This window comes from Salvelinus namaycush, chromosome 2, assembly GCF_016432855.1.
Source record: "Salvelinus namaycush isolate Seneca chromosome 2, SaNama_1.0, whole genome shotgun sequence".
Taxonomy (NCBI): Eukaryota; Metazoa; Chordata; class Actinopteri; order Salmoniformes; family Salmonidae; genus Salvelinus; species Salvelinus namaycush.
Window position 1 is genome coordinate 9,167,583 of NC_052308.1, and position 27,283 is coordinate 9,194,865.

General features: G+C 44.4%; 1 protein-coding gene across 1 annotated transcript; it reads left to right on the forward strand.

Moving 5' to 3' along the window:
* The first annotated feature begins 293 nt into the window (after positions 1-293).
* LOC120058577 (sodium-coupled monocarboxylate transporter 1-like) lies at positions 294-23,644 on the forward strand. Its single transcript, XM_039007372.1, has 15 exons — positions 294-2,373; positions 3,696-3,761; positions 4,016-4,067; positions 5,134-5,201; positions 8,113-8,267; positions 8,368-8,508; positions 8,616-8,745; positions 9,077-9,165; positions 9,486-9,598; positions 9,828-9,895; positions 9,991-10,077; positions 10,292-10,485; positions 21,873-21,982; positions 22,382-22,467; positions 22,800-23,644. The coding sequence occupies exons 1-15, from the start codon at positions 2,017-2,019 to the stop codon at positions 22,911-22,913; spliced, it is 1,830 nt and encodes a 609-aa protein (XP_038863300.1). The 5' UTR covers positions 294-2,016; the 3' UTR covers positions 22,914-23,644.
* Positions 23,645-27,283: the final 3,639 nt, after the last annotated feature.

Genomic DNA, 27,283 nt, shown 5'->3' on the forward strand with positions numbered 1-27,283 from the left:
CTAACTGGTTGAATCAACGGTGTTTCCACCTCATTTCGACCAAATCAATGTGGAAAACTATGAATTTTGTATTTTTTTCAAACAATCTTTAACCTAAATCCAATGACAGGGTGACATTTTTGGTTGATTTCACATTGAATTCACGTTAGTTGACAACTCAACCAAATGTAAATCAAAACGACACTATCTAGAACCTAAAAGGGTTATTGGTCTGTCTCCAGAGGAGAACCCTTTTTGTTTCCAGGTAGAAATCTTTTGGTTCAAGGTAGAACCCTTTTCACAGAGGGTTCTACATGGAACCCAAAATGGTTCTACCTGGAACCAAAAAGAGTTCTCCTATGGGGACAGCCGAAGAAAAAAACGTTCCAAAAGAGTTCTAAGACAGTAGAAGTTGAACTGACATGTGCCCAGTGGGTAGCTTTCAGATGTCAGGTCTCCCTGTTCTATCAGGCTTATTTTCATCTGAAATCTTTCATATTATACCAAGTCTATTTGTCTGTCCCAATGTCCAAATGCCATGTTGGCTTTCTCCTTGTTTTCTTTTTACACAATCTTAAATAAATGTAACCTAACTGTAAAATCTACGTGCTTGATTGGCATGTAGTAAGCCCTCTATGCTGCCTTCCAGAACATGTAATAATCTACTGCATCCATGGGAACAGATATCCAGCCGTCCAACAGTTTTACACCAATCCTGGATGGTCCCTTATCTCCAAGTGTTTTCATTTGAAGTTAATGATTGTAGAGAGGATTATCCCTGTCTCTCATATTCGTGTAAGGTTATAACTGAGAGGACTTTTTTTTGATGGTGCCCTATCCAACATTTCACACTAAAACAAATGTTACTGAAATGAATGCAATCTGTGGATAGGAGCATTACAGTTTGAGTCCTTGAGTGATTCAGTATCCATATGTTCCTAAAAACTGGACATTGTCTTCTCTTTCTACAAGTGCTTATATCTATATGTACTAGAATTGTTTTTCCAACGTACTGACTCGTGCAATGGAATGGAATGGCTGATCTATGGCTGATCTATTTTTCTCAAAGCTGACTGCTTCTCTGGAAAGTCTAATCAGTCAAATGTTGAGCAATCTGGTCTTGGAGTCCATAAGTACTGGAGGATTTCTTGTTGGAGAACCCTTTTCATGCTTTGAAAGTCACAACTGTGTCAGGCTGACCATACATGGTGTTCTACCACTAGAACTATACCAACCGTTCTATTTAATTGTAGATCGGAAGGCGGGCCAAACCCAATTCATCAAGTCAGATATAATGATCATTCCGTTTTAGAATCTTGGTAGGCAGTGGAGTGAATTCTGTATATTTTGTCCTTGGGTGATGATTAACTAAAGGTGTGTTTATGGTTAGCTGACACCAAGACTGTGTTCTTCCACGCTTTTGTTAGGATAAGGGGACCACACAAGGAAGTCTTGCCTAACAGGAGAATGCATTTCTAGTCATTCTCAACTTTATTCAACCTCAACAAATACGGTAGACTTAACAAATAGGAATATTGGACATTTGTTCTTGGAATTCTAGTACGTTTGTATAAGGATGTTTCTTTCAATTGTGGATGTCTATTGTAAGTGTCAAAGAACTGCAATAATCCCAACATTTTATCTGCATTAATACATTTCTGAGGTGCTTATCTAGTTGACTGAGAATTTATTTGCTATTGTTTTGTTTTCTTGGAATACTGAAAAAAGGTTGGACTCAATTTGAACAAAATGTATTTATTTTGACATTCTTGATCAAATCAAACATTCCTTCTCTACTTAGTGAAAGTTAAATATCAATGCTACACCTGTTCTGTAATTCACATACCATTTATCTGATTAAATTGTAAATAGGAAAAATAGTGTGCATTGGAAAGAAAGGAAATTAAACATTAGCAACATTGCCTAACATTCAACCTGTAAGATCTAAGTGGCGACCAGTGGGTGAAAGTGGTTAGATAGTGAAGATTAGATAAGTGTTGGTCTCTGCCGGAGGGATCTCTTCTGTACTCATTAACCATGACGACGGGTACAGGGGGCCCAGTGGCCTCGTTCTCTGTGTGGGACTATGTGGTGTTTGTGGGCACAGTCCTGGGGGCGGCCGGCATCGGCCTGTTCCAAGCCATCCGGGGCCGCAAGAACACCAGCAGCGATGAGTTTCTGCTGGGGGGCCGTCAGATGACAGCGGTGCCCGTCGCCATGTCCCTCACTGCCAGCTTCATGTCTGGCATCACCGTGATCGGCACTCCAGCAGAGGCCTATCGGTTTGGGGCGGCCTTCTGGATATTTGGCATCTCCTATGCCATCATGTCCATCATCACCGCTGAAATCTTCGTCCCTCTCTTCTACCGCCTGGGCATCACCAGCACCTACGAGGTACTGTAAGATATACCAGGCTGGGTCAGACCCACCTGGGTCAAATACATATACAGTATGTCAAATACATTAAAACATTTGAGGTGCAAATAGCTTGATGATTCCTTTGGGCCCATTGTAACGGTCAAACAGCAAGTGCAAGCAAGGTGGATTGAGATAAAGGTACAGGGGAATGAATTAAGATGATAGGTAGGGGGGTGAAGATGAGAGGGTTTGCCCTAAAATGTCCAGCAGTTGTATTTTTAGTTTTTTGTATTTTTATACTCATTTTTCTCCCCAATTGGTAGTTACGGTCTTGTCCCATCGCTGCAACTCCCGTACGGATTCGGGAGAGGCAAAGGTCGAGAGCCGTGCGTCCTCCGAAACACAACCCCGCCAAGCCGCACTGTTTCTTGACACAATGCATACTTAACTTAGAAGCCAGCCGTACCAATGTGTCGGAGGAAACACTGTACACCTGGCGACTGTGTCAGCGTCCATGCGTTTGGCAAGCCACAGGAGTCGCTAGAGCGCGATGGGACAAGGACATCCCGGCCGCCCAAACCCTCCCTTAACCCGGACGACGCTGGGGCAATTGTGTGTCGCCTCATGGGTCTCCCGGTCACGGCCGGCTGCGACACAGCCCGGTATCGAACCAGGATCTGTAGTAACGCAGCCTTAGACCGCTGCGCCACTCGGGTGGCCCCCAGCAGTTGTAATTTAACTAATAATTAATCAGTGATCAGTGAAAACAATCTAGTCCAGGAGGGGTGCCAAGATGTTACACCTGTTACATTCAGCATCTGAGGACTTTACCTCCTAAAAATATGTGACTAGTTGCCATAAAAGTAATTACAGGTATTTAATTAGTTTTGTGCACCAAGCAACCATTTAGCAGGTTGGCATTTATTGGGATGAGTCATGTACTGAAGGCAGCTCTGCAGGGTATTCACTGGCTGGCATTGACACAAAGTCATAAAATCTGATTTTAAACCTAACAATAACCTTAACCACACTGCTAACCTTATGCCTAATGCTAACCTTAGAGCAAATGTTTGTTTTCATAATCTTTTACAATATATATAGCCAATTTTGGCTGCAGCTGGCACATCCAGTGGAAATCGCTCAGATCTGCCTCCAGGACAAGATTCATCCCAATAAACATCAACCTGCAACCATTTATGACTTGAACAAAACAGCTGTAGACCTGCAGATAGACAGACTATTGAAAAGTCTATGAATCTTTCTTCATCATCACTTCCTGACTAGGAAAAAAGATTTACAAGTGTAAAAAGCCAATGAAATCAGGCCAGGTTTGACTGAAATGTTTATTTTCTCTCTAGTATCTAGAGATGCGTTTCAACAAGTTGATTCGGGTGATCGGGACCACCATGTACATCATACAAACGGTAAATATTCAGTTAACATCATGAAAATGGGGCAAAAGGGTAGATCTTAATGAAGCTAATGTTTTCCAAAGGATATGGTGGAAACAAAAATCTCAATAATGCAATAACTACAAAAAATGGCAATCTGCCCTTGTCCTTTTTTCCACTGCCTGATTTCAGGAAGCCATCTGGGCATCTAAGGTAAACATTCCGCTTTATGAATGTGCATTAAGCATATGTTTACATCCATCAACTAATGGCTGATTTTGTTTCAGGCCCTGTACACTGGTATGGTCATCTACGCCCCAGCTCTTGCTCTCAATCAAAGTAAGTCATATGCAAAGTATCTCTGTAATGTTCCTTAAATGAATCAAAATAATATTATTATCTGAGTGTTGACACAAGGTCAATCTCTGGACCAAACTGATGATAAATCTTTAGCTAATTAAATTGGTCTGCGATCTGCCAATAAAGATATTGTCTAATTGCTTATCAATTGATTCAGCACGAAAGAGGATATGCAGATGTCGTTAGGCTAAGTGATAATATCACAGAGAATGCATATGTATCTATACTGAACAAAAATATAAACGCAACATGCAACAATTTCAAAGATTTTACTGAGTTAAAGTTCATAAGGAAAACAGTCAATTGAATTAAATTCATTAGGCCTTAATCTATGGATTTGACATGACTGAGAATACTGATATGCATCTGTTGGTCACAGATACCTTAAAAAGAATGGGCCTCCCATCGATAAAATGCAATTGTGTTCGTTGTCCATAGCTTATGACTGCCCATACTATAACCCCACCACCACCATGGGGCACACTGTTCACGATGTTGACAATAGCGAACCGCTCGCCCACACAACGCAACACACGTGGTCTGTGGTTGTGAGGCCGGTTGGATGTAAAGCCAAATTCTATAAAATGAAGTTTAAGGCGGCTTATGGTAGAGAAATTAACAGTAAATTCTCTGGCAACCGCTCTGGTGGACATTCCTGCAGCCACCATACCAATTGCACACTCCCTGATCTGTGGCATTGTGTTTTGTGACAAAACTGCACTTAGAGTAGCCTTTTATTGCCCCCAGCACAAGGTGCACCTGTGTAATGATCATGCTGTTTAATCAGCTTCTTGATATGCTACACCTGTCAGGTGGATGGATTATCTTGGCAAAGAAGAAATGCTCACTAACAGGGATGTAAACAAATTTGCGGAGAGCTTTTCGTGCATATTGAACATTTTTGGGAGCTTTTATTTCAGCTCATGAAAGATGTGACCAACACTTTACATGTTGCGTTTATCTATTTGTTTCAGCTCATGGAAACAGTTGTAGAGTATTATTTGGAAATGCTGTGTAAATGGGTCTGTACTTGTGTGTGTTTCAGTCACAGGGCTGAACCTCTGGGGAGTGCTGGTGGCCACTGGGGTGGTGTGCATCATCTACTGCACCCTGGTCAGTGGTTCATCTGATCTCACTCACCAATCAGCAATCAACTCCTTCACGCTATGACAATACACATTTTAATATTGAATACTTATTAGGATCCCAATTAGCTGACACCATAACGTCAGCTAATCTTCCTCGGGTCCAACACAGAGCTTAAAATATATTACAAACAATTACATTTACAATAAGAAATTTTTAACAAGTAGACATTAAATCAAATCAAATTGTATTGTCACATGCGCCGAATACAACCTTATGCTTACGTAGAAGCCCTGAAATGCTTACTTACAAGCCCTTAACCAATAAGGCAGTTCAAGAAATAGAGTTAAGAAAATATTTACTAAATAAACTAAAGTAAAAAAGAAAAAAAAAATCCAGAAGTAACAAAATAAAATGACATAATAATAATGGTACCCCCTGTAATATACAAGGGGTACCGAGTCAATGCGCAGTGGTACAGGTTAGTCGAGGTAATTTTTAAAGTGACTGTGCTTGAAACTCTCGACCCGCTACACTACAGCCCCGTTGATGTTAATGCGGGCCTGTTTGGGCCTCCTTTTCCTATAGTCCACGATCAGCTCCTCTGTCTTGCTCACATTGAGGGAGAGGTTGTTTTCCTGGCACCACAATGCCAGGTCTTTGACCTCTTCCCAATAGATTGTCTCATCATTGTCAGTGATCAGGCCTACCACTGTTGTGTCGTCAACAAACTTAATGATGGTGTTGGAGTCGCGCTTGGCCACACGCAGTCATGGGTGATCAGGGAGTACAGGAGGGGACTAAGCATGCACCCCTGAGGGGTCCCAGTGTTGAGGATTAGTGTGGCAGATGTGCTGTTGTCTACCCTTACCACCTGGGGGTGGCTCGTTAGGAAGTCCAGAATCCAGTTGCAGAGGGAGGTGTTTAGTAACAGGGTCCTTAGCTTAGTGATGAGCTTTGAGGGTATGATGGTGTTGAACGCTGAGCTGTAGTCAAGGAACAGTATTCTCACATAGGTGGTCCTTTTGTCCAGGTGGGGAAGGGCAGTGTGGAGTGCGATTGAGATTGCGTCATCTGTGGATCTGTTGGAAGTGGGTCTAGGGTGTTGATGTGAGCCATGACCAGTCCTTCAAAGCACTTCATGGCTACGGACGTGAGTGCTACGGGGCGGTAATCATTTAGGCAGGTTACCTTCGCTATCTTGGGAACAGGGACTATGGTGGTCTGTTTGAAAGATGTAGATGTTACAGACTCGGTCAGGGAGAGGTTGAAAATGTCAGTGAAGACACTTGCCAGTTGGTCCGCGCATGCTTTGTGTACACGTCCTGGTAATCCGTCTGGCCCCATGGCTTTGTGAATGTTGACCTGTTTAAAGATCTTGCTCACATTGGCTACGGAGAGCGTGATCACACAGTCGTCCGGAACAGCTGGTGCTCCCTTACATGCTTCAGTGTTGCATGCCTCAAAGCGAGCATACAAAGCATTTATCTCGTCTGGTAGGCTGGCATCACTGGGCAGCTCACGTCTGGGTTTCCTTTTGTAGTCCTTAATAGTTTGTAAGCCTTGCCACATCCGACGAGAGTCAGAGCCGGTGTAGTAGGATTCAATCTTAGTCCTGTATTGACACTTTGCCTGTTTGATGTTTCGTGTGAGGGCATAGCAAGATTTCTTATAAGCGTCCGGATTAGTGTCCCGCTCCTTGAAAGTGGCAGCTCTAGCCTTTAGCTCTGTGCAAATGTTGTCTGTAATCCATGGCTTCTGGTTGGGATATGTACGTACAGTCACTGTCGGGTCGACGTTGTCGATGCACTTATTGATGAAGCTGAGGTGGTATACTCCTCAATGTCATTGGATGAATCCTGGAACATATTCCAGTCTATGCTATCACATGTGACATGCTGGTAGAAATGAGATAAAATGGAATTTAGTTTGCATGCATTAAAGTCCCCGGCAACTAGGAGCGCCACTTCTGGATGAGCATTTTCTTGTTTGCTTATGGCCTTATACGGCTCGTGGTCTTAGTGCAAGCATCGGTTTGTGGTGGTAAATAGACGGCTACGAATAATATAGATGAGAACTCTCTTGGTCGATAGTGTGGTTTACAGCTTATCATGAGATACTCTACCTCAGGCGAGCAATAACTCGAGACTTTTTAAATATTAGAAATCGCGCACCAGCAGTTATTGACAAATAGACAAACACCCCCACCCCCCGCCCCTCGTCTTACCAGACATATCTGCTCTGTCCTGCTGATGCAGGGTGTAATGATTCATAGGTGCGCGTAATAATGAATGCCAGCTGTGCGTAATGATGAATCCCAGGACCGGTGGTTAGTACTCTGGCGACGTCGTACGCCGGAGGGGAGGAGCAGGAGCAGACGTGACACAGGGAGAAGCCAGCCAGATCTATATTATCCATTTCGTCGTTTAACCACGTCTCTGTGAAACATAAAATATTACAGTTTTTATTGTCCCGTTGGTAAGATAGTCTTAATCGTAGATCGTCCAGTTTGTTTCCCAATGATTGCACGTTGGCCAATAATAGGGTAGTGGTGGTACTGGTGGTTTACCTACTCGTCGGCTAATTCTTACAAGGCACCCCGCCCTCCTCCCCCCATTTTCTCTGTCTTTTCTTCATGCAGATGACAGGGATTTGGGCCTTGTCTCGACAAAGCAGTATATCCTTCGCTTCAGACTCATTACAGAAAAAAGTCTTTGCCCGGGGCCAGGAGTTTTTCCTGACCCCATGACATGTTCATGCAGGGAAAACTCTCAGCCCCAGTTATGGGCAATTACTACTGTAGGGTCCAGTTTTTTCCTGGTCAGGTCACAGGGTCAGGGAACACACTTAAACCTACACATGAACAAACCTCTTTGGTGCACATGAGGTTGCACCATACCTTCCTTCCCCTGACTCCATGTTGCATTGTGGTTCTCAGGGAGGTCTGAAGGCGGTCATATGGACAGACGTGTTTCAGATGGTGATCATGTTAGCAGGCTTCGTGGCCGTCATTGCCAGGGGGGCTGTCATCCAGGGAGGTCTGGGGAAGATCTGGGATGACTGCTACCAAGGAGGCAGGCTCAACCTTTTTGAGTAAGTAAAATGTCCACACGTCATGCAGGGATTAATTACCACCACAGTATGACTCCTCATAGTTAGCTGAGCATTTTCACTTTAATACCTTCTAATGCAGTTTTGATCCGGACCCTTTGAAGCGTCACACGTTCTGGACGATCGTGGTTGGTGGCAGTGTGATGTGGGCATCCATCTACTCCATCAACCAGTCACAGGTGCAGCGTTACATCTCCTGCAAAACCCTAACTCAAGCCAAACTGTGAGTGGCACTCCTACCTTCCACAGTCATAACATACAGGAAAAGCTGTGAATGAAGAATAGCAATATGAGTGTTTGTTTCATGTTGGCTTTCTTTGAAACCCTCAGGTCACTGTATGTGAATATGATTGGTCTCTGGGTGACTGTGAGCTTAGCAGTGTTCTCCGGCCTCACCATGTACTCCATTTACAAAAACTGTGATCCACTCACTAATGGTGATGTAGGGGCACTTGATCAGGTCAGTAAATGTAAGACAGCTATGGCTCTTACACAGGCATGGACAGTGCTGCACTATGGCAGTGTTATTGAATGTTAGTGGGTGGGTGCTTATATTTGTCCTATTTCACACATGTACAAGTGTGTATTAATATGTATGTGTGAATTGGACAGGACTGTGTGTGGGATTAATAGTGTGTGTGTGTGTGTGTGTGTGTGTGTGTGTGTGTGTGTGTGTGTGTGTGTGTGTGTGTGTGTGTGTGTGTGTGTGTGTGTGTGTGTGTGTGTGTGTGTGTGTGTGTGTGTGTGTGTGTGTGTGTGTGTGTGTGTGTGTGTGTGTGTGTGTAAACAAGCTGCTTCCATACCTGGTAATGGACATCCTGGCAGCCTATCCTGGAGTCCCTGGGTTGTTTGTTGCGGCAGCATACAGTGGTACACTGAGGTGAGTATTCTCCAGGGGAACCCAAATAGAGAAGGTCCGCTGACACAAATCTTCCAGGTGGCAAAGATCTGGATAGATATAGTCACTTATCGGCATAGTAACAAACCCCTACCTCTCAACCCCCTCCCATTCTGGATCCGGAACCAGACCGCGGTTCGCCTATTGCGTATGGCTGGTATACACTAACAAATGCATGCTATCTTCCACTACTTTTACAACTAACCTACCAATGAATGTGTTTAACCATAAGTTCCCTGCAGACAAAGGGCAATTCCTCCTCTTTCTCTTTGCCTCATCTATTGTCAATGCGTCTGTTTCAGTACTGTATCCTCCAGCATCAATGCGCTGGTGGCTGTCACTGTAGAGGACTTCATCAGGCCAGTGTACAAAAACCTGACAGATAAACAGGTGACCTGGATGAACATGGGCCTCAGTGAGTTTCACACAAAACACTGTGTAAGACTAGCACAATTATATGTTGGTTCATTCAAATAGTAATGTCACACAAATTAAGGTCAGTTTGATATTTGCCGAGGTATGTACATTATATGTCAATACTTTGCATGGAAAAATACTTTGCATGGAAAAATACTTTGCATTGAAATATATTTATAATCATGAAATGTGTATGGAATATTTAATTACCTTTGCACCTATTTCAGGTGTTTTCTTCGGATTTTTGTGCATTGGGATGGCTGCAATAGCTTCACTGATGGGGAGCATTCTACAGGTAGGAAAACTATAATCAGAAGTGACTCCATATCGCCACCTGCTGTCTGGTAGTTGTCACCTCTACTTTATGTCTCTAACGTTGTCTCTTTTCAGGCAGCCCTGTCCATATTTGGAATGATCAGTGGCCCTCTTCTTGGGCTTTACCTCTTAGGCATGTTCTGGCGCACAGCAAACTCAACAGTAGGTATCCCACATCTTATTCATATCACTTTCATTATTCATACTTAAAGAATGATTTACTAATTTACTCAAAGATATAATACTAACCAGTAACACTATAAATGTTCTGACATACAAAGATTTTGGTTGTTGAATACAAAACAACGTTAGACAATATAATGACCTTTAATGATCGTTATGGGTGAGACTGAGACGGCTTCCTTGTGCATTGCAGGGGGGACTCACAGGGCTGATTGCGGGCCTTGTTATTACCCTGTGGGTGGGGATTGGAGCTCAGATATACCCACCCTTAGCTGATAAGACCAACCCCCTGCCAATCAGTGTGGCAGGCTGTAACCGCACACAGGACCTGAACTACACCACCCTGGCCCCATGGACCAGTGCAGTAACACTGACCCCTCTGCCTGAGTGAGTTACTCACAGTCACTTTATAATCACTGTCTTCAAAGTCACCCTATTCCACATATAGTGCACAACTTTATTCCAGAGTCCTATGGTGCTTATAGCTAACTATGGGTTAGCAGCCTTGTTGAACCAGCCTGATGTTGCGAGCTCACATTCTGTTTCACTGAATGAAAACGTCAATGCAGCGGTCAGTCTGGTTTCACAAGATGGCGCCGACAGATAGGGCAGCTCTGCTTCTAGCTAATAAGCAACTTTGTAGTATTTCATTTTTTTTTGTGTTATTTCTTACATTATTATCCCAGGAAATGTTTTGTATTATTACATAGACCCGGAAAGAACTTTTGAATATCAGAGTGGCGGTAACTCACCAGCATTATGACCGGGAATACGACTTTCCCGAATTGGATTCTTTGTTCGTACCCCCCAGGGCAAATTAATTGATTCCAGAGGCTGATCCAAAACACAGCCGACGAGAAGAGGTATTCGGAGTGGACTTCTAGTCCGACTCAGGAGGCGCGCACACCATCCACCGCATCCAAGTATATTACTCGCTAATGTTCAGTCTCTGGACAACAAATTAGACGAGCTCAGGGTTCTCAGCTAGCTGGGTTCTCAGTATATCGCATCGACAGGATTAAAGAACTCTCCCCGGGAAGAAGAAAGGCGGGGGTGTATGTTTCATGATTAACCACAAATGGTGTGATTGTGATAACATACAGAAACTTAAGTCCTTTTGTTCACCCAACCTAGAATACCTCACAATCAAATGCCGACCGTATTACCTCCCAAGAGAATTCTCTTCAGTTATAGTCACAGAGGTGTATATTCCCCCTCAAGCTGATACCACGACGGCCCTCAAAGAACTTCACTGGACTTTATGCAAACTGGAAACCACATAACCTGAGGCAGCATTTATTGTAGCTGGGGATTTTAACAAAGCACATTTGAGGAAAACACTACCGAAGTTCTATCAACACATTGACTGTAGTACTCGTGCTGCTAAAACAATCGACCACTGCTACTCCATCTTCCGGGATGCCTACAAGGCCCTCCCCTGCCCTCCCTTCTGCAAATCTGATAACGACTCCATTTTTCTCCTCCCTTCCTATTAGCAGAAACTCAAACAGGAAGTACCCGTGCTAAGGATTATTCAATGCTGGTCTGACAAATCACAATCCACGTTTCAAGATTGCTTTGATCACCCGGACTGGGATATGTTCCGGGTAGCCTCTGAGAATAACATTGACGAATATACTGATATGGTGACTGAGTTTATCAGGAAGTGTATAGGAGATGTTGTACCCACTGTGACTATTACAACCTACATTAACCAGAAACCGTGCATAGATGGCAGCAAAACTGAAAGCGCGAACCACCGCATTTAACCATGGCAAGGTGATTGGGAATATGGCAGAATGCAAACAGTGTGGTTATTCCCTTTGTAAGGCAATCAAACAGTCAAAACATCAGTATAGAGACAAAGTGGAGTCGCAATTCAATGGCTCAGACACGAGACGTATGTGGCAGGGTCTACAGACAACCACGGACTACAAAGGGAAAACCAGCCACGTCACGGACACCGATGTCTTGCTTCCGGACAAGCTAAACACCTTCTTCGCCCGCTTTGAGGATAACACAGTGCCACCGACGCGGACCGCTATCAAGGACTGTGGGCTCTCCTTCTCTGTGGCCGAAGTGAGTAAGAGATTTATGCGTGTTATCCCTCGCAAGGCTGCCGGCCTAGACCAGCTGGCTTGAGTGTTTGAGGACATAGTCAATCTCTCCCTATCCCAGTCTGCTGTCCCCACTTGCTTCAAGATGTCCACCATTGTTCCTGTTCCCAAAAAAGCAAAGGTAACTGAACTAAATTACTATCTCCCCGTAGCACTCACTTCTCTCATCATGAAGTGCTTTGAGAGGCTAGTTAAGGATCATATCACCTCTAACTTTTTAGGGATAGGGGGCAGCATTTTCACTTTTGGATGAATTGGTGCCCAAATTGAACGGCCTCCTACTCTGTCCCAGATGATAATATATGCATATTATTATTACTATTGGATAGAAAACACTCTGAAGTTTATAAAACTGTTTGAATTATGTCTGTGAGTATAACAGAACTCATATGGCAGGCAAACTTCCAAACAGGAAGTGAAAATTCTGAAAAGGGTCGATGTGAAAGTCATCGCCTATTCAAATCCCTGTAATTTATGGATCTGTTTGCACTTCATACGCCTTCCACTAGATGTCAACAGTCAGTAGAACGTGGAATGAAGCCTCTAGTGTGATGTGGGACCGGATGGGAGGTGTTTCAGTCACTGGTCTGGCAGATTGCCAGTTGCTGGTCACGCACGCTAGTCATGGAATGAGCATGTGTGCCATTACTTTTACAGACATGAAGAAATGCTCCGGTTGGGACGTTATTGGATATATATGATAACAACATCCTGAAGATTGATTCTCAACTAAGTTTGACCAGTTTATTCGACTTGTAATATAACTTTTTGAAGTTTTCGTCCGACGTTTGCGTTCACTTGCGCAAGTGTTTGGACACGTGTACTACACATGCTAGCTAAAGTTGCTAATTTGACATAAGTAATGGACATTATCGAACAAAACAACGATTTATTGTGGAACTAGGATTCCTGGCACTGCATTCTGATGAAAGATCATCAAAGGTAAGGGAATATTTATGGTGTAATTTCGTATTTCTGTTGACTCCAACATGGCGGAGAAATGTTGTTTCTATCTGAGCGCCGTCTCAGATTATTGCATGGTGTGCTTTTTACTAAAGTTTTTTTAAAATCTGACACAGCGGTTGCATCTTTAATTATATGTAAAACATGTATCTTTCATCAAAGTTTATGATGAGTATTTCTGTTATTTGACATGGCTCTCTGTAATTACTCCGGATATTTTGGAGGCATTCCTGAACATGGCGCCAATGTAAACCGAGATTTGTGGATATAAATATGCACATTATGTCACGAATCCCGTTTCCTGAGTCTGGTTTTTGCCTGTGTTCTGTTCTGGAGTGTTTTTCCGGTGTCCTGGAACGCACCCTGTCTGGTTGCCGGGCGTTTTAGCTAGTTGGGAGATCTCAGATTACCCGCACCTGTATCCCATCAGCTATCTGTGCACCTGGTCCTGATCATCATCTCTCCTCTTCATAAGCCCGGACCTGACATCCATTCCCTGCCGGATCGTTAGCCATAAACAGTATGTTGTGCCAGCGTATCAGCCTCCAGCTTGATAGTATTTGTTTTGTTGTTTTGTACGTCTTGCTTGCCTTAAACTTAACCCCGTTTGTTCTGTCTTCAGTTATTCACCCGGATCACTTACCCCATTCCTGCCTGGTCGTCGGAGGCTTCCGCTACTCCTTTGGACCCACCTATTCACTCCCATCAACTCACCACCGCTGCCCGTTACGCTACCTGGATATTTCTACACCTTCATATTCACTTGTAAATAAATACTCACCTTCTTCCTACTCTCCTTGTCCTGGTCTGCTTCTGGGTTCGATTTTGAAAGAACGTGACAGAACGATCCGGCCAAGGATGAACCCAGCGGACCTGGACCCCGTTTGCCATGCCGTTACCCAGCAGGGGAAGATATTGGAACAACACAACACGGCGCTACAGGAGATAGCGGGTTCAGTCCGGAACTTATCTGCTAGCTTGACGAATATCCAGGATCAGCTCAGGTTGCCGGCGGGACATCCACCACCTGTTTCACCCATCTCACCTGCCGATTCTGGAGAGGTTTCCTTCCGTGAGCCCAAGGTTCCGACGCCTGATAAGTACGAGGGGGATTTCGGAAGATGCCGTTCATTTCTTATGCAGTGTGGCTTAGTTTTTGATCTACAGCCCTACTCTTACGCCACAGATAAGGCTAGGATAGCTTTCGTGATTGAACTGCTGCGTGGTAGAGCTCTGGAATGGGCTTCAGCCGTTTGGGAACGACCGGACACCTGCATGGCTTCATACCAGGAGTTCACGGCGGAGATGAGAAAGCTTTTTGACCATCCTGTCCGAGGTAAGGACGCAGCTAAACGTTTGTTCACTCTTCGCCAAGGAGCTCGCAGTGTGGCAGACTTTATGATCGAATTCAGGACATTGGCTGTGGAGAGTGGTTGGAATGAGGAGTCACTACAAGCGGCTTTTTACCAGGGGTTGTCGGAGCAACTCAAGGACGAGCTGATATCCTATCCAGAGCCTAGTGACCTAGACAGCTTGGTCACTTTAGCTATTCGGGTAGATAATAGAGTCCGAGAGAGAAGGAGGGAGAAGCAGTGGGGGCCGTCCAATCAATCAGCAACTCGGTTACCATTTGGTTCAGGAAATGGACCAGAACGTGTTGATCATGCTTCCCCACACGGGATTAGTGGAGGGGTCTTGCCACCAGATCCTGAACCAATGCAAGTGGGGCGACACGGGCTAACTAAGGAGGAGCGCCAACGTAGACGTGAGACCAACAGCTGCCTCTACTGTGGTAGCTCGGGACATTACATCTCCGCTTGTCCACAGCGCCCGTTAAACTGCCCGGCTCGCTAGTTATGGGAGGAATTTTTGCGAGCCAGTTTCAACCTCTCAAGAACCCTGTCAGACCCCGTTTTCCTGCGACCCTTATGAATAAGGATCAGAGCTTAGAGATGAACGCTTTTATCGATTCAGGTGCCGATGGCAGCTTTATTGATGCCGACTTGGTGGAACAGCTGGGGCTTTCCAAGGAGCAATTGCCGGAAGCCATTGAAGCAACCACTCTGAACGGCAGTAGTCTGGCACGGATTACGATGAGGACTGAACCGGTTAAGATGTTGTTGTCGGGGAATCATTCAGAGTTTATCTCCTTCCTCATTCTGTCCTCGCCTCATGTTCCTCTGGTTCTTGGTTACCCCTGGCTGAAGGAACACAATCCCTCGTTTGATTGGGTGACGGGTAAGGTAACTAGTTGGAGCATTGAGTGTCATGCTAACTGCCTTAGGACTGCCTGTTCTCCTGCTGTTCCCAGTCAGGTCAGTGACTCTGCTCCTCCTGATTTGTCCCTGGTTCCAGAAACATATCACGAGTTGGGTGAAGTATTCAGTAAGCAGAAGGCTCTGTCCCTTCCTCCCCATCGACCTTATGACTGTGCGATTAATTTGTTCCCTGGAGCTGCCTTTCCCAAGGGACGGTTATACAGTATCTCTCGACCTGAACGTGAAGCCTTGGAGACCTACATCAAGGAATCTCTAGCTGCAGGTCTCATTCGCCCCTCGTCATCACCTCTGGGAGCAGGATTCTTTTTTGTGAGTAAGAAGGATGGCTCTCTTCGACCATGTATTGATTATCGGGGGTTGAATGATATTACGGTTAAGAACAAGTATCCCCTGCCCTTGATGAGCTCTGCTTTCGACTCTTTACAGGGTGCTACGGTTTTTACGAAGCTTGACCTACGTAATGCTTATCATTTGGTTCGGATCAAAGAGGGGGACGAGTGGTTGACTGGGTTCAATACTCCTATGGGACATTTCGAGTACCAGGTGATGCCGTTTGGCCTGACCAACGCTCCTGCTGTGTTCCAAAGTATGGTGAATGATGTTCTGAGAGATATGATTGGTATTTTTGTGTTCGTTTACCTGGATGATATCCTCATCTTCTCGAGGGAGCTTTCTAGCCACGTCCTGCATGTCAAGCAGGTCTTGCAGCGGTTATTGGAGAACCGTCTGTTCGTGAAGGCTGAGAAGTGTGATTTTCACGCCCACACGACGTCCTTCCTCGGGTACATCATCTCCAGGGGAGAGATCATGATGGACCAAGAGAAGGTTCGGGCGGTTCGGGATTGGGCCCAGCCCGGTACGAGATTGCAGCTCCAGAGATTCCTGGGGTTTGCGAACTTCTATCGGAGGTTTATCCGTGATTACAGCCGGGTGGCCGTCCCTTTAACTGCCCTGACGTCTTGCACCAGAGATTTCTGTTGGACTCCTGAGGCAGACCGAGCATTTCTGGACTTGAAGAGCCGATTCACCAACGCCCCGATTCTCTCTCAACCTGACACTTCCCGTCAGTTTGTTGTTGAGGTGGACGCGTCTGATGTGGGGGTGGGCGCCATCCTGTCCCAGCGTAGCTCCACTGACGGTAAACTCCATCCCTGCGCCTTCTACTCTTGTCGTCTTTCTCCAGCTGAAAGAAACTACGATGTGGGTAACCGGGAGCTTCTCGCTGTGAAGCTTGCCTTGGAGGAGTGGCGTCACTGGTTGGAGGGAGCGGAGCAACCGTTTGTGGTCTGGACTGACCACAAGAATCTGGCTTACGTGCAATCGGCTAAACGTCTCAACTCCCGTCAGGCCAGGTGGGCTTTGTTTTTTGGACGCTTCAATTTTTCCCTGACGTTCCGACCTGGGTCGAAGAACGGGAAGGCGGACGCCCTGTCCCGGATGTTCTCCAAGACGGAGGAGAGTGGGGCCAAGACTGAGACGATTATTCCCCAGAATGTTGTCGTGGGAGCCGTTACATGGAGGATTGAGGAGGATGTGATGGCGGCCCTTCGGACGCAGCCCGGGCCCGGTAACGGTCCACCCGGTCGGTTGTTCGTGCCTGAGTCGGTCCGCTCTGCTGTCCTTCAGTGGTCCCACGCCAGCAAGATAGCTTGTCACCCTGGCGTTGCTCGGACTATGGCGTTACTGCGCAGACGATTTTGGTGGCCTGCCATGGGAGAAGATACCCGGAGGTTTGTTGCCGCTTGTCCTGTTTGTGCGCAGAATAAGAGTTCCAATCGGCCCAGCTCTGGGCTTCTTCACCCCCTACCTATTCCCCGGCGACCTTGGTCGCATCTGGCCCTGGACTTTGTCACCGGGTTGCCCTCTTCTGTTGGTAACACGGTTATTCTGACCATTGTGGACAGATTCAGCAAGTTTGCTCACTTTGTCCCCCTCTCCAAGCTGCCTTCTGCCACTGAGACGTCCGAGATCCTGGTTAGGGAGGTTTTCAGGGTCCACGGGTTGCCCTGTGACATTGTTTCTGACCGTGGTCCTCAGTTTACCTCTGCTGTCTGGAGATCCTTCTGTTTGGCCATTGGAGCTACAGTCAGTCTCACTTCTGGATTTCACCCCCAATCTAATGGTCAGGCGGAGAGAGCCAACCAGAAGATGGAGTCCACGCTGCGCTGTCTTGTTTCCTCTGATCCCACCTCTTGGTCCTCTCAATTACCCTGGGTCGAGTATGCCCATAATACTCTCCCTTCATCTGCTACTGGGATGTCTCCCTTCCAGTGCCTGTACGGTTACCAACCTCCCTTGTTTCCTTCTCAGGAGAGGGATCTCTCGGTCCCCTCCGTCCAGACCCACATTCGTCGTTGCCACCGGACCTGGCATCGGGCCAGGAAGGCTCTCCTTAGAGTTTCTGACCGGTATCAGATCCAGGCGAATCGTCGCCGTATTCCTGCCCCCGCTTATACGGTCGGAGATAAGGTTTGGTTAGCTACACGGGATCTTCCTCTACGGACTGAGTCGAGGAAACTGTCACCGAAGTTCATTGGTCCGTTTGTAGTGGAGAGAATCATTAATCCGGTGGTGGTCCGACTCAAGTTGCCTGCATCACTTAGAGTACATCCCACCTTTCATGTCTCCTGCCTCAAGCCGGTTTACCTCAGTCCTCTGTTGCCCCCTCCTCCTCGTCCTCCCCCTCCTCGGATGATCGGAGGTGGTCCTGTCTACACGGTGCGCCGCATCATGGACTCAAGACGGCGGGGTCGAGGGTTCCAGTATCTAGTGGATTGGGAAGGATATGGTCCAGAGGAGAGGAGTTGGATTCCTCGGCGTCAGATCCTTGACGCTGACCTGCTTCGTGACTTCTACCGCCTCCACCCTGGCGCTCCGGGTAGTCCGCCCGGTGGCGTTCGTCGGAGGGGGGGTACTGTCACGAATCCCGTTTCTTGAGTCTGGTTTTTGCCTGTGTTCTGTTCTGGAGTGTTTTTCCGGTGTCCTGGAACGCACCCTGTCTGATTGCCGGGCGTTTTAGCTAGTTGGGAGATCTCAGATTACCCGCACCTGTATCCCATCAGCTATCTGTGCACCTGGTCCTGATCATCATCTCTCCTCTTCATAAGCCCGGACCTGACATCCATTCCCTGCCAGATCGTTAGCCATAAACAGTATGTTGTGCCAGCGTATCAGCCTCCAGCTTGATAGTATTTGTTTTGTTGTTTTGTACGTCTTGCTTGCCTTAAACTTAACCCCGTTTGTTCTGTCTTCAGTTATTCACCCGGATCACTTACCCCATTCCTGCCTGGTCGTCGGAGGCTTCCGCTACTCCTTTGGACCCACCTATTCACTCCCATCAACTCACCACCGCTGCCCGTTACGCTACCTGGATATTTCTACACCTTCATATTCACTTGTAAATAAATACTCACCTTCTTCCTACTCTCCTTGTCCTGGTCTGCTTCTGGGTTCGATTTTGAAAGAACGTGACACATTATCGAACAAAACATAAATGTATTGTGTAACATGATGTCATATGAGTGTCATCTGATGAAGATGTTTAAAGGTTAGTGGTTAATTTTATCTCTATTTCTGGGTTTTGTGAAAGCCAACTTTGCTGGGAAAAATGGCTGTGTGTTTTTTGGATTTGGTGGTGAGCTAACATAAATAAATGTTGTGTTTTTGCTGTAAAACATTAAAAAAATCGGACACGATGGGTAGATTAACAAGATGTTTATCTTTCATTTGCTGTATTGGACTTGTTAATGTGTGAAAGTTCAATATTTCGGAAAAATATTTTTGAATTTTGCGCGCTGCCTTTTCAGAGGAATGTTGGGGGGGGGGTTCCGCTAGCGGAACGCGTGTCCTAGAAAGGCTAACTTACCTGACACCGTAGACCCACTTCAATTTGCTTATCACCCCAATAGATCCACCGATGATACACTCGCCCTCGCACTGCACACTGCTCTATCCCATCTGGACAAGAGAAATACCTATGAAAGAATGCTGTTCATTGACTATATCTCAGCATTCAACACCATAGTACCCTCCAAGCTCATCATTAAGCTTGGTGCCCTGGGTCTGAACCCCACACTCTGCAACTGGGTCCTGGACTTCCTGATGGGCCGCCCCCAGGTGGTGAAGGTAGGAAACGACACGCCCCTATCCAAATCAACGGGACCGCAGTGGAGCAGGTGAAAAGCTTCAAGTCCCTCGGTGTACACATCACTGACGATCTGAAATGGTCCACCCACACAGACAGTGTGGTGAAGAAGAAGCAACAGCGCCTCTTCATCCTCAGGAGGCTGAAGACATTTGGCTTGGCACCTAAAACCCTCACAAACTTTTACAAATACACAATTGAGAGCATCCTGTTCGGCTGTATCACCGCCTGGTATGGCAACTGCACCACCTGAAACCGCAGGGCTCTCCAGAGGCGGGTGCGGTCTTCCCAACGCATCACCGTGGGAAAACTATCTGCCCTCCAGTACACCTACAGCACCCGATGTCACAGGAAGGCCAAAAAGATCATCAAGGACAACAACCACCCAAGCCACTGCTTCCAGACTCTCCACCCGGTTACGTAAACCTGCACCTTAGACGCTACTGTCTCATATACATAGACTTGAAATCACTGGCCATTTTAATAATGGAACAATAGTCACTCTAATAATGTTTACATATTTTTGCTTTACTCATCTCATATCTATATACTGTATTCTACTGTATTTTAGTCTTTGACACACTGACATTGCTCGTCCTAATATTTATATAGTCCTTAATGCCATTATTTTACTTTTAGGTTGTGTGTATTGTTGTGAGTTGTTAGATATTACTGCGCTGTTGGAGCTAGAAACACAAGCATTTTACTACACTCGCAATAACATCTGCTAAACGTTGTCGTGTCTTTGGCTATGCCGGATTAAGTGATATGACATGCTATTCTATAAAATCCTTTCTCAGTAATTAATATTACCTGATTGAGCTAATCATGTAAATGTATTTAACTAGAGAGTCGGGGCACCACGAAATAATATTTATAGAGCTGTTATCTTCCGAATAAACTCTTAAAGACCTAGTAATATTTTACATCAATAGCAGTCAATATTAATCGTCAACTTAATTCAGTCTCATCTGAAAGTTGTAAATTATTCACGAACCCTGGCTAACAAGTTGAATTAGCAATACAAAATTGGGTTTAATTATTTATTTACTAAATACCTAACTAATCACACAGAATTACATATACACAGAATTAATCATACCTTGATTACAAATTACGTCATAAAGAAAAACGTCCCTAGCGGACGGAACAGATATGACAGCTGGTTACACAAAAGAAAAGGGGGCTGGGTTTGAGTGAAAGAGCGGGAAGACTGAAGACAAAGGGAGAAGCGATGTCTCTATCGTAAATACAGTATCTTATGCATTCTAAATTACCGCCCATTTGGAAAAGGAAAATGCAATAAATATTTACTCTGAGCTGCGCTTCGGTAGGTTGGTGGTAGATGGAAGGCCGTGTTGCCCAACCGAGTCCTTTGTCCTTTGAAGAATGTCTCTGGTGGTAAATTGGATACGTTGTAGTAACGGCGTTGTGTGGTAGACAGTATACTCTGTCTGTCCTTTCCTAGCCCACGTTTGCAGCTGCTGTTGCTAACTCAACAGCTAGGAGGTATCACTTCTGTAGTGAATAAGAGTTCAAAGTTCATACCATTCGCAACCAAAGCTCACGCTGAGGTTGGCTTAGTTCTGTAGTTGACAGGTTAGTCCTTTTAACGTATGGCCCGTCGTCCTCACATCCTCGGAACAGAAGGTAATATTGTGTTCAAGGCTTTATATAGGAAGGGAGAGGAGGGCGTGTTTGAAAAGTTTTATAACCCATGTTTCTTCACAGGGGCGGGCCACTGATTGAGCAGAGCCCTAACCTTATGAAAACCCAAATCTCTCATTTGGAAGCTAAAATTACATTTCATCTCTTCACCAATAATTTTATATTCAAACATTTAAATTGAACAACAATTACATGTGAATCTGATAACTACAATGTGCAGACTTTCCACTGTAGAGTTTATGTCCTCCTATTATTGATGAGAATGTCTCAGATGACAACCTAACTGACATCATATTCATTAAGTACCACCGCATATGTTCAATTGGTCGGATTACCAGAATATAGTTCATTTCCCCCACCTTCTGATGTTCCCAAAATCTCTATGTTAACCAAAGGATTTTCAAATGTCACATCAGTAGGGTAGAGAGAGGAAAAAGGGAGGAAGAGGTATTTATGACTGTCATAAACCTACCCCCAGGCCAACGTCATGACAACGTGTATGTGACAAATAAGATTTGATTTGATTTAACAAGGCTATTGTGTTAGCGCAAGGCTACTGTATTAGTGGGGGCTCAGGTATGACTCTTCATCTTGTTGTTACAGTGACCGTCCGGCTCTGGCAGACTCTTGGTACTCCCTGTCCTACTTGTACTTCTGTCTTCTGGGCACTTTGGTGACTGTGATCGTGGGCTTGGTGGTAAGCGCTATCACAGGTGAGGCTACCTCCTTTAGCTCCAACCCTAACAGCATAGTGCATGATATTAATTATTTTTGACTGCATGACCTGACCAGGACAAACTTTACATTTGACATTTACGTCATTTAGCAAACACTCTTATCCAGAGCCACTTACAGGAGCTATTAGGGTTAAGTGTCTTGCTCAAGGGCACAGACAGATTTTTTACCTAGTCAGCTCGGGATTCAAACCAGCAACCTTTTGGTTACTGGCCCAAAGCTCTTAACCGCTAAGCTCTTAACTCTGGGGCTAGTTGTTCCTGGTCAGGTCTGTTAAAGGAAAAATTCCTGGCACTAGGCATAATGACTTTGGCTGGTTCAAATGTATATTTTATGCAGTTAGTTAAACGTGACGTCTCCCTGTGTTGTCTGTCCAGGTGGCTGCAAGCAGGAGAAGCTAAGCTCAGATCTCTTTGTAAGGAGAAGTGATCTATTCTGCGCTGGCTGTGGCAAGGACTCAGAGGTAAAGCTTCTCTCTCTCTCTCTCTCTCTCTCTCTCTCTCTCTCTCTCTCTCTCTCTCTCTCTCTCTCTCTCTCTCTCTCTCTCTCTCTCTCTCTCTCTCTCTCTCTCTCTCTCTCTCTCTCTCTCTCTCTCTCTCTCTCTCTCTCTCTCTCTCTCTCTCTCTCTCTCTCTCTCTCTCTCTCTCTCTCTCTCTCTCTCTCTCTCTCTCTCTCTCTCTCTCTCTCTCTCTCTCTCTCTCTCTCTCTCTCTCTCATATATACCGTAAGCCTACAGCTGTATTAAATGTTCTGTGTTAACTGTCTCCCGGTGTGGTCTTTGTGTGACTTCTGCAGTCATCAGAACCTGAGATAAATGAAAAGGCTGGGTCAGAGCTGAAGAGGGGATCAAACAACGCTGGATTCCAAGACCCTCAGTTTAACATAGTGGAGAAGGTCTCTAAAATGTGATGCTGCCACCAAGCTAAATGCACTCTGTCAACTGGAGTGCTCCAAGGGAACGATTTTTCCTCTCACCTTTCCGTTCTAGTTTTATTGTAATGAAATTCATTACTAAGAGAAGGAACCCCAAGTGTGTAATAATGCAGGTTGATACAGTTGATCAACTAGCTAGCTCATGTATGTTAGGCTAACCAGCTATCTAAATCTTATAGTTATCATAGCCAGATTACTTGCCCAGGTGCCTCAACCCCCAGGGGGTCTCCATTGATTTTGTAGAGTCATTAAAGTATCATATGAACACTCATAAGACATGGCAAAATGTGTAGAATTGCAGGAAATTTGCTTTAAAACTGTAAAATGTTCTCTAAACCAACAAGAGGTGTGTGAACAGTTTAGGATCCCATGTGTTGTGAGGTGGTTTGTTACTATCCCAATACATGACAATATCCATCCAGCCACCTAGGAAATGTGTGTGACCAGACCTTCTCAAATAGTAGTTGAGCATCCCTGACCTAGGCCATGGAAGGGTACTGCAATTTAAAGCAATAGTTGTAAGGTAGGACTTTTCAACCATGTGTTAAGATAAAACAATATATAATAATGTACATCTAACTTAATTGTCAGTACAAATAAGCATATGCAGTTCACATGTAATCATATTTATTTTGTGTTTACAGCACTACACTGGCTGATATGAGACATTTTACAGTATGTAATATTAATTTTGTGGATATAAAGATTGTGCTGAAATGCATACCTGTTTGCTTGCTTGATTTATCTGTGATTGTTCTTTTGGGAATTTGTTTATATTGTCAAGTTTTCATAAACAAGGCAATGAGCTAGACAAGGCAAATGCACACTTATTTCTAGACAGATTTGGAGGGAAACAGATGCAACTGTATCTTGCATGCTTCACATTCATCTTTACAAAGGTGACAATATTAATTGGGTCAACCAACTATATTACTGGCATTTGTTGGCAGCTGACTTGGACATACAGGTTCAGCCTACCATACGCAAACATCCAAAAAACATAGAGAAAAAGGGACATCTTTTTCCCCCCTCTCCCAACCACCAGTTATTTCACCAGTTATTTGAAATAATAACTTAATAATAACTGCTCTGCAAAAAGTTCTGATTTGCTGACTGTAAGCCTAAACAGAGAGTTAATTTAATCTGACCAATGACCATAGCTGTGTTCGAATACTAACCGCATTAACTGTACTATTTGTGATGTAAATTGAGGCATAGTATGGATATATTTAGTATGCCAAAAGTTTCCGGAAGTTGTACTACATTCACCAAAAAGTATAAAAGTAGTGGACAGATTTGAAGAAAATGGCGGAAAATATGCAGCCGAAGTCCAACGAGAGCAGATATAAATTTAAGTACAAAAATATATATTCATTGCTGTAGCAAATTATAACAAATACTAGGAAAATATTGAGCAATGTAATATAAAAGTAATGACTTTAAAATAAGTTACATTATACGTTATGTTGGCTGACAATTTGTTGGCTACGCTAGACTTACAAACCACAAAGCATATTATGTGGTGCCGGTATGTTAGCTAGCTGACGTTAGTTGGCTTCTAATACATGGAACTTGCTAGTTTATTAACTATATGCTATCTAACTAACTACTCAACGTTAGGCCTAAAATGAGTAAGATAGCTAATCCTTTTAAACCCGATTTATGTAGACACACTTTTATCTAAAACGTGTGTCTATTTGACCTGAAAGTCTGATGACAACACAGCAAAGTTGATCACCCGGCGGGCCAGAAAAGAATCCCAGTTCACAGGAAATAGGCATGCGGCAGTGAAGGGGTTTGAGTAAGCAGCTGAATTGCGCAGCATTTGTTTCCTTGCCAACCAACGGACAATTATGGAAGTGAACACAGAAGAAGACCGCCCACTTCACTGCTCTCTGTGGTCTGTAGGGAGCAAGGCCCCAACCAAATCTCACTTGAGGCCCCCCACTTGATGGCGTAGAACAATTTCCTGCAATTCTACACATTTTGCCATGGGGTGAAGAGAAAGTGTTTCAGTTTTAAAGCAAGTTTTCTGCAGTTCTACACATTTTGCCATGGGCAAAAGTGAAAATGTTGCAATTTTATAACACATTTGATTAAATTCTACAAATTTTGCCATGGGGCAGAGATTTATTTGTTGTTGCAGCAAATTTTCTGCAATTCTACCCATTTTGCCATGGGGTGGAGATAATTTTTTTCTCACTTTTAAAGCAAATTTCCTGCAATTCTACACACACAATTTGTCATTACTTATGCCATGTTAACGACATCTGAGTGAGAGTCACTCACAAACTCAATGGGGACCCTTTGGAGGTCAGAGGGTGACTGTCAGAGACTGGCATAACAGAAACATGTTGATGCACAACCAAATTTCGAAGTTACAGCTTGTGTATTCTACTATTTTAACTCTCAACAGTAAGTTGAGACCCTTACTGAGTAAAGAAAAAAATATATAATAAAAAATGGGAGAGGAGTTAGGGGTCAGGGGCCCCCTATTGACCTGGGGCCCTAAGCGACCGATTATGTTGTTTATGCCTGGAGCCGGCCCTGGTAGGGAGTGGAGAACAGAGTAAGAAGTTTGATCTATGGGATGGGAAAACAAATGACTGCTAAAGCAATAGACCAAGTTCCTGGTTTTACTCTCATGGGTGCCGGCTGTGTAAGGTGAGTTAAATGTATTTTCTGAATGTTGACTGTGAAAATGAAATGGTAGGGAATCAACAGCGGTCGGTGCCATTTAAGATGAGAAAGGACGATTTTGTTTTGAGAGCATGGCCTTATTTCTATTACAGCATATTGGATGACTGTCATTCATATTCCATTCACCCAGTTCAATGTAACAGCGATAGGTTTGGCTACTACATGATACTCAAATTTTCCCTATACCCACCATGAGGTTGCTACAACCTAGCCTATGAATGAAAGTTTACAATGTAGGTTCACACTGGTCGAGAGAAAATGTTGAGGGGACAGACAGTGACACATGGACAGACAGTGACACATTCAATATTGCCTTGCACACTCTTGCCTGTATCTAGTTGTTCTAGGGTGTAATCATTAGTACAACAGTTGCAAATGAGAGATTCTATTGGACAAATTCAGGTATGTTTATTCTATGTTTTGTTCCGTTTGCTTCCGTTAAATTTTTTTTTTGTTCAACAGAATCGGCGGAATGAATACACCCCATATCACACAAAAACACAGTTCACTTTCATAGCAGCCACGTTGTATTCCTTCTTGCATCTATGCACTCACCTCCTCTCACCTTTTTCCGTCGCTTGTGGACTTCAATGCACAACACATCAGTTGTATGTGACCAGACAAAAAACCTTTCCAAGCCATATCATAACCGCTACACACAGCCTACATTGTTGTCACCATATCAGCTAAAGCAACATCATAGTCAACATACAGCGCATTCGGAAAGATTTCAGATCCCTTGACTTTTTCCACATTTTGTCACGTTACAACCTTATTCTAAAATGGATTAAGTAAAAAAAAATCCGCAACAATCTACACATAATACCCCATAATGACAAAGTGAAATCAGGTTTTTTTATTATTTTGCTAGTTTATATAAAAAAACAGAATTACCTTATTTAAGTAAGTAATCAGAACCTTTGCTATGAGACTCGAAATTGAGCTCAGGTGCATCCTGTTTCCATTGATCATCCTTGAGATGTTTCTACAACTTGATTGAAGTCCACTTGTGGTAAATTAAATTGATTGGACATGATTTGTAAAGGCACACACTTGTCTGCATTAGGTCCCACAGTTGACAGTGCATGTCAGAGAAAAAACCAAGCCACGAGGTTGAAGGAATTGTCCATAGAACTCCGAGACAGGATTGTGTCGAGGCACTGATCTGGGGAAGGGTACCAAATAAATGCAGCAACATTGAAGGTCCCAAAGAACACAGTGGCCTCCATCATTCTTAAATGTAATAAGTTTGGAACCACCAAGACCTTGTAGAGCTGGCCGCCTGGCCAAATAAAGTAATTGGGGGAGAAGGGCCTTGTAGAAAAGGCCCATTCATGGACACTTGCTCAGCTGGGCCAGGGGCGCTTTAATTAGGTCAGGTGGAATGTCCGACACATTTCAACTCATTAAAAGGAGGAAATCGCCATCGCCCAATCTCGCTGCTTTCTCTTCCTTAACTCCGTCTAATCCAGAAGATCTGTGTGTCCATGAATCCACGTAAATCCACTGAATCTGTTACCTTTCATCTGAACTATCTGTTGCGAACCTATTATGTAATGTAAATGGTCAATGATCACGGCCCTACAGATCATCACAGGCCAATTATGCCATGGATTTAATATGGGATGAAATTACATGTACATACG